This window comes from Paramisgurnus dabryanus, chromosome 3, assembly GCF_030506205.2.
Source record: "Paramisgurnus dabryanus chromosome 3, PD_genome_1.1, whole genome shotgun sequence".
Taxonomy (NCBI): domain Eukaryota; kingdom Metazoa; phylum Chordata; class Actinopteri; order Cypriniformes; family Cobitidae; genus Paramisgurnus; species Paramisgurnus dabryanus.
In genome coordinates, this window is record NC_133339.1 from 7,080,507 (window position 1) to 7,089,476 (window position 8,970).

The window sequence follows — 8,970 nt, forward strand, 5'->3', positions numbered from 1 at the left end:
TTGCTATTATTATGATGGATTTACCAGGCGCACGCCAGGAGCGGTTCACAGCCGAGGAGACCCACTTTCTTGTAAGAGCAGTCAAAGACAGAGAAGTTGTTTTGTATGGGGATGGAAGAAACTCGCCCAAATCAGCGTCGGTTAAACAGGCGTGAGAGGAAATGGCCACAATTGTCTCATCAGCTGGCATCCCCATCGTTGCGGCAAGCGCTACAATGATGTCAGGAGACGGGGGAATCCCAAGCTTGCCAGCATAAATCTGGCACGCCGTGTAACGGGAGGTGGATCTGCCTCTACACATGACCTGATGCCAGCAGAGAACATCGCTGCGTCCACCCTCCCCGCTGAAAGCCAAGAAACGCAAGCAGTCCAACCCCAAAGTACACTTACAAATCAAGTTCACATACATTAAGGTTTCTTATGAAAACATTTTAATTATTATTTACATAAAATAAACGTAATACAGCCACACAACAAACTTATGAAAATATTTTAATCGTTATTTGCATGAGAATTTTTTAATGCAGCCACACAAAATAAATGAAAACTATCACCACAATGCTCACCACTATGATTCCCCTTATCTCATATGTTAATATTTTTTATTGTAACAATTTATGATTTGCAAAAATAACTGTTGCATCTGTGTAGATTAGATAAGGAAAGTGTGTGCGCGTTGTGCACGCTATACATTATGGTCAAGCATGCGCCCTTAAAATAGCATAATGAACCACGCGCAACGCGCCACTGACTTTAGACTAGTTTTTTTTTGGTCAGTGGCGCAATTGTTTTTTGAAACTGAAAAATAGCATCAGGGATGGTTTGCGCTGCAACACGCCTCCTTTTTTGCGCTGAACCGCCCAGGGAGCGCAAGTTCATTCCCTAGTTTGCCGACGTGCGTCTGTGGAGGGAAAAACCCGCTGTGCGCCGGTGCAAAATATGAATGATACATGCGTCACTGACAAAGTCAATTGCGCTGGGTGCAAGATAGGGCCCACAGTGTATTGTTTGCTATTTCTACAAATATACCCTTGCGACTTGTGGATGGTTTAGTGGTCCAGGGTCACATTTACATTATTTAACTTCAGATATCTTTAAAGACAGTGACAGTTTTTATTTTTTAGTGCCACAGATATCAAAACCGTTTGAGTGCACACAGTTTGTGTGGTGATGGATTCAGTGTGAAGCCCACAGCTGGAGTGAGATTCAGTTCATCTTCAGAGACTCCAGGTGGAGGAGTGAAGCGAAAATACTGAAGGAGAGAAGTGAAGAACAGAAAGAGCTCCATCCTCGCCAAACTCTCTCCTAAACAAGCCCTGCGACCTGAGAGAGAGAGAGAGAGAGAAAGAGAGAGAGAGAGAGAGAGAGAGAGAGAGACCATTATTAATTGTTTAATCTTTGACCAAGGGACTTTTTATAAAAAGGTCTTCTGCTGGTAGTAAACCAACATTTTAAGACTTTCTGTATCTTAATTGGTGGTGAATTGCATTTGCTTGTTTTTGGCAGTAAGAGATGATTGAAGAGACAACCTTAAGTCTATGAATATACCCTCTACCAGGAGTGACACTAGCAATTTTAGGCCCTATGAAAGAATATGAGGTTGGGCCCCCAAACTGCCCCCTACGACAAAAATATATATTTTCTGATATAATTTTAAATTATTTCAAAATGTAAAAAAAAATGGCCAACAAATACATGTGGTAAAATATATGTTGCAATATGTTTTTTGGCCATTTTTTGTATAGACCGTTTCAGCGGTAACAACATAAACAAGCCGCTGTCGCGGTCCGCACGTAACTTCCGGTAAACTCCGCTAATAATAAATAACAACAAATTCTTTAAACATAGTTTATTTATATAACAAGCAAACAAAACAACACATAGATTACCTAGGAAACCAAAACATTTGTTATTTTCGACGAGGCATTTGTTCAAGAGATCAGTTTAGCAACCAGTCAGACCATTAAAAAAACGAAGCCGGAAGTAAGGTTCGGATCCAGACGTGTATCACGTGCGTCCGATGAAACCATCTATATTTTGAAATATATTTTAAAAATAAATATATTTTAAAGCATTTATATTCACAACGCATTCGAAGAAAAACTTTGTATTTTGTTTAAGATTAAAATGAAATATATTTTCAATTGCAAAAATATACCAGACATACAGAAACAAACTGTAAATGTACTATTATTTTTGTATTACATTACTACTAGTACTGTTACTACTAGTAAAAATTATATTCAGGGCCCCAAAAGTATGTGGGGCCCTTAGAATCATATAAATTTCGCTTCCCTTTCCCCCAGCATCCCCCTTGCCCTTTACTATAAGACTAAATATATATTAGGTCGATTTGAAAGGTCTATAATATAAAGTTTAAAACTAACTGTGAATAAAGAAACCACAAACCTGCAGAGAACGGCATAAAAGCTTCTCTTTTCCTGAACCTGCGGTGTTCATCCAGAAAGTGTTCAGGGTTAAATATGTGAGGGGTTTCCCATTCATTCTCGTCCCATAATACAGACGTCAGAAGAGGAAATACACAAGTACCCTACAAAAGATAAATAATTTTAATAATCTTAACATTTGCCTTTTAGAGCAGTGGGTCTAATTCACTTATAATTGACTGCAAAGTTACGTCCTGGTTTTCGATAAGTCAGCTCAGGTATTTCTAATGAATTGTCAGTTATAGGAAGTTATTCTGTCATTTACTGCCTTTAAAAAGGTTAAAATGAATGATTCAATTGAATTTTGCTAAGATGAAACACTGACATAGGAAGTAGTGCTCAGCTGTTGTCCATTAATGATGATAAAATGTAAACAACTTTTAAAATAATTCTTTACGTTTTAACAAATAAATTAATTCAAGGTGTAGAAAAAAATAATATAGCCTATATAATATTGTAGAATATACGGTATATAATAATATAGATAATGCATAATAGTGAAAAAATAATAATATTAAAATAATAATATTATATATCAGCATTATTATATAGTTTTAGTAGCTATTTGATTATAGCATTCGTAATTATGCGTATGTGTGATATAAGTTTTTCTTGAAATTTTTCCTACATTTAGAATAATTTTTTGTACAAAAGTTTTTGCTGAGCTATTTGATTATAGCATTCGTAATTATGCGTATGTGTGATATAAGTTTTTCTTGAAATTTTTCCTACATTTAGAATAATTTTTTGTACAAAAGTTTTTGCTGAATTATGATTTGTTTATGGAAAAAATCTGTCTGTACACACAATAGCTGTGTCCTTTATTCGAAGACTGGGTCCTTAGAAGAACGCTTCCTCGAAAGCATTTTTGACTTATTTCAAATTAAAATGAAACCAGAAAAAAATATATTTTAGGAAATATGACACGTTGATGTAGATTAAACTAACCAACATACACAGATATACGCAACATACATAGAATAATATTAATACAAAACATAACTTATAACACTAAAATAATGACAAGAAATGTTTTTTGCTAAATACATATAAATAAAGGTTTTAATTATTTATTTTAAAATATCCATCTGTTAAATTCAACTGTAACATGCGGGCAATGAATCATGGGATAGCCTCGGCTTTCAAGGATCCATTCGTTCTATCCTGAACAGTGCGGAGAAACAAGGACGCATTTTAAGGCTTCATTTTAAACACCCATCGAATTGGGACGGCTTTACTGACCTTAAGTCGCACTGCTGTGACGCAGTTGGTCTTATGTTGCGTTTACAACAGCCCTGGTAGAGGCGGCAAAAACGCGCAATTCGCGCATAGTTGGACACTTGAACATTTGAGTTGACTCGCTTCATTCACGTGTGAAAGCTGCGTGTGAAATTCTAGTCATTCGAGAAATTCACGCGGAAATTGGGAGGGGCTTCTGCGACTACGCTGAGACTCCGCCACTCTGCTCGCTTCCTGTAATCACGTCACTACTACAGCAAGGTCCTGATTGGATAATGCGGTGCCGAAATCTGCCGCAGTTCAGATTTTTCAACTCTCGCTTCCCGCGGCAACGCGCAGTCCACGCGTTTCACGACATTCGCACCGCGCTTGCCGCCTCTACTGCGGCTGGTGTAAACGCCGCATTAGAATACGTCCTTAGAAGGTCGCATTCTTCGAACACAGCTTATGACACAAATGTAAAGTTTATTCTAACAATAAAGTATTATAATACAGTGATCATATGACCACAGTTGTTTGCTACATGATGTACCATAGTACTGATTGATTATTAGTAAATTTACATCATACCACAGTTTAAAATGACACTCCAAATTAATTCAACATTATGGTACACAGATAATAAACATGGTAATGCCATCATACTGTATATCTCAAGAAAGTATTACATAAGTAATGATACATGCGCAAAACACATTTGTACAAAATAGTCTAATGTCATCCTATATTAAATTTCAAATATTCTGACCTTCTTGATAAAATATCCATTGAAGTTGACATCACAGCTGGTCATATGGGGCAGACTCATGGGTACTATGTTTGCCAGTCTCTGGGTTTCATGGATCACAGCGTCTGTATAAGGTAAGTTTTTCCTGTCTTCTGTAACCGGCTGACGTTCACCAATCACTCTATCAATCTCCTCCTGAACCTGATCTACAAACACAACACCATAAAAAAACATTACATCTTCTGGAAACAGCTGAACAATCCTAACAATCCAAACACTGAAGATCCTAACAGTGATATTTGAGTCTTACCCTGTATATGCGGATATTTGGCCATCAGCAGTAAAGCCCAGCGCAGTGTTGTACTGGTAGTGTCAGTACCAGCAATAAACAGATTATCAATAGTAAAAATGAGGTTCTGCTCATGGAAAAATGATGATTTCTCTTCAGATCCCTGATCAAATCGTATATTAGTAAACATTAGTAAGAAGTACAAACTGAGATGAGTATTTATATTTAAAGCATGTTATAACAATTAAACCTCTACAGTCTGCTGGTGGAGCAGGAATGAATCCACAAATCCTCTGAGGTTTTGAGGGTTTAGGGTTTGACGTGAACTCTCCACCAGGTCTGATATCTCTTTGATATCAAGCTCAAGGTTTTTCATCAGCAGTCTCCAGTTCTTTATCCAAGGACCAAGCCATGGCAGCATGTTACAGAGCTGAAGATCCAAAGACAAAATATAAGTTTTTACTACATATTAAATTACACAAAGATTCTCAAAAAAACACAGTTTGGGTTCCACCTTTCAGACGACCACTTGGACGTCAGCGAAAACCTATATATGATGCAAATACCACATGCCAGTGTGCATTAGCTCGTTTAGTTGTCGAAGCAGAATGGTCTCTCTGGTGAGATTCCCTATTCAATGGTCCTTGACATGACATCTCCATTCCCTTCTTTAGGGAACGAGGGATATGCAAAGCCTTTTTCACGCAGAGATTACGAATAAATACATGGAAAATGCATCCAGGATATGTCTGGGATCATTTGGGGACGTGTCTGAAGTTTGCTAATTATATTTCTGTCATGAGAAACCATAAACAATTTTTGTTAATGACAAGATCAAAAGGAGCGTGTGATGAGCTGCTCTGTCATGAAGGTGAATTATCTCAGCTTCAGCGCGGATAGTGAGGAGGTCCTTGATCTCTGCTTTAGTCCAGTTTGCTGACATTTCACGTCGTGAATGTTGACCTGTGTTTAAATCCCTGTGTCAAAGAGCTGAACCATAACTTGACACGCGTGTCCTCAGTACGGTGCGTTCTGACAATGGCACGCCCCTTAAGGGGGTCGCACACCGGCTGCGCAGCTAAGCGCCGCGCACTGTCGAGTAGAGTCGCGTCTAGGACAACTCGGAGGTATCGTACACCGGAAGTGCACATTAAATAGCACAAGCTTATTCAGATGGAAATACTTCAAAAAGGAAAATAAACGTTAGCAGCCAATGTTAATCGTTAATGATTTGGAACAAATATGATGTTATTTAACGTTAAACTATGAGAGTGGCGCTCTGTGGCGCGACAGGAGCAACTTCCTGAGCCGTAGCTGGGCACCACCTGTTGGCGCCAGTGTGCGTATACTCATAAAAAACAATGTTTTTTTTTTAGAAATGGCACTGCGATGAGCTGCACGTCCGGTGTGCGACCCCCTTTACGGCATCGTTTCTGCCTCTTGTTCACACAGAATGCTTTCTGTGTATGTTTTAAGGTCCCCTTTAATTTAGCGATCCCAGAACATTTACGGGATGCGTTTGCGTTCACACAGAAGCCTTTCTGCCAATTTATGGATATTTTCTGGGATCAAAGTCCTGTGTGAATGGGGGATTATCCCCCCTCTGGTCTTTATATCCTTGCCTCTGATTAAATATTTTTTTAGTAACCGAGACGTTCTGAAGAGCCTTTAGTCACCCTTACCCCGGATTTCCACCGACTGCGGAGCGGCTGCAGATCAGCTCCGCTGCGTTACGTCTCTGCACTCTGCCGTCCGTCAATACCCACCAGTTCCGTTTTTGTTGCAGAGCGGCTGCGTGCTGAAGTGACGAGGACTCATGAGGTCTCGCAAATTCACGTGATGATCGCGCGATACCTAGTTCTGTCTCTGCCCATTATGCCGTTGAATTATGATGTTTTTACAAACCAGCCCAGATCACGAACACGAGATCTCGCGTAGATAGAGCAGTACATCAAATCCATCCAAAATTCAAAAAATAAGAAGGCTGCAAAAACATTTATATATGATCTATCTTTAATGTATTTATTTGAAACACCCCCTGGCTCTGTTCCTGCTTATTATTTGTTGTTTCAGTATTAATGACTTTATTTGTGTGTGTTTGTAATGTTTGTATTGCAAAGATTTAATTAAAAAAAAACACGAGTTCTCGTGAATTCAGGTATGATCACGCGATAAAGTCATGGCTCCGCCCTGCGGAGCTGTCCGGCATCCGTCAAAAATAGAAGCTCTGCGTATTTGTGCCGGAGGGCTGCGGATGGCCGGAGCTGTGACGGATTCGGAGCGCAGTCAGTGGAAATACACACATTGACTTAAATGGAAACCGATTGACTCCGCCGCCGTTCCGCAACGGATCCGCAGCCGTTCCGCAGTCGGTGGAAATCCGGCGTTAAATGGTCACCCAAAAATTTAATTCCTGTCATCATTTACTCACTCTTATGTTGTTACAAACCTGTATCAATTTCTTCTTTTTCGTTCTGATGAACACTAGGAAGATATTTTGAGAAATGTTTGTAACCAAACCATTCATGGACCCATTCACTTCCATAGTATTATTTTTTCCTACTCTGGAAGTTAATGAGGTCCTCGAATGTTTGGTTAAATGTTATTTACTGTATATGCTATTCTTGGCATCTGTAGTATGTTTAAGTCATAAGTGAACCTGTACAGATGCTGTCCCAGTCAATCGAACGCTCTCATTGGCTCGATCCACCATACACCTCAACTGAGGATCTGTGTACTCAAATCTGTGCCCATAAATGATAGAAGCGATGACACTTGAGGCAGCGTAGTTCATCAGCTGGTTGGTTTCAAAAGGATTTCCTGCAAAAGAGATGAATGTGTTGTCACTTCTCAAAAATGTTTTTTTAACTGGGAGCAGCAGTCTTGGGTTTGAAAGGTGTTTACTCCATAAAAATCTGGTCTTTACCTTCAAACTTCTCAAATTCCTCTTTTAAGTGGCATGTTTCCTCTATGATCTTCTCCTCAATCTTCTTCTTGCCCATCCCAAAGTCTCGCAGGTTGGTAAGAGCGAAACGTCTCATCTCTTTCCAGCTCTCTCCATTAGCAGCTATAATTCCTGCAAAGTTTTTATTTTATTTTCTCAATTCATATGATGAGTCTAATTTTTAAACCTTATCTGTGAAATCCAGGTCTTATTGATTTCAATCTTTGACAAAATATTAAAGATGTCAAGGTCATATTGTTCTTTTATGTAGAAAACAGTAAATCACAAAAAAGGCTTTAGCTGGGTTTTCACAGGCAGGGTCACATATCTAAGATACAAATGAATATACTTAAAAGAAATTTCCTAACACATTGCAAGGGTTTTTAAACACTCGTACCATGTCCTTTAGTAAAATCACGAAACAGTGGCATAATTTCTCTGTCTCCAAATTCGTCTGCATAATGAACAAGCGCCTGTTTCACTGTTTTGTAGCCAGCCAACACAACCACTTTCTTTGGACCAAAGTACACAGTAAACACCGGGCCATACTGCTTCGCCATCTGATGAAAACATAACAGACATTATAAACATCTCATGAAATGACAGACACTGTTGTGTCAAAGCATTATTATAAAGCTCTGCTTAACCCTACTGAGAAACAATAACAACCATGTTAGAAATCCTAATGGATTTATAGGTCCACTGTGTAGATTTTTAGCGGCCTCTAGTGGTGAGACTGTGAATTGCAACCAATCCACACTGCACAGTGGTTGATTGACAGGTAAGTGGGTGGTCTTTCACTGTCTAACTTATCAGGAAACATGTATATTTACAGCAGCAATGTAGTAGTACAAAGTCTACCTCTGTTTGTGATTTTGTGATTTAATTATAAAACTTTTTGACCATATTTACACCTGAGATTGGGTCACCTGAATCCTTACCCCAGTGCAGGTGTAAATGCAGGTGTAATCAGTTATTCAGGTCACAAATATGTTCATGATCCAACGCGTTTAATGTAACTTAAGATCTTTAACCCGTGTGAAATGGTTTCATAAGTTCCTTGGAAATATTATTCTTTCTGGTATCTCATCAGTCAGGTTAGTCTGGTTCTGTGTTAACTCACCTCACAGAGACTTAAATATGGTCTGTTGACATCCAGCATTAGCAGATTTCCTAGTAGTGGCAATGGTTTTGGCCCAGGAGGTTCATTTTTCAAGTTAGACCCAGAGAACAGATGATAAAGAACCAAAAGCAGAATTAAAACACAGATTAACACCGCTGTGTATTCCTGAAAGAGTGACATATTCAGACAACAACACACAAA

General features: G+C 38.9%; 1 protein-coding gene across 1 annotated transcript; it reads right to left on the reverse strand.

The window, feature by feature from the left end:
• Positions 1 to 546: 546 nt before the first annotated feature.
• Positions 547 to 8,970, reverse strand: LOC135733874 (cytochrome P450 2K1-like; the record flags this gene model as incomplete). The annotated part of the gene is made up of 9 exons (XM_065252653.2): positions 547 to 1,323; positions 2,410 to 2,551; positions 4,435 to 4,619; positions 4,724 to 4,865; positions 4,953 to 5,132; positions 7,362 to 7,522; positions 7,629 to 7,778; positions 8,044 to 8,206; positions 8,770 to 8,970. Coding segments are annotated over 9 exons (1,512 nt in total), but the record flags the coding sequence as incomplete, so codon positions are not given.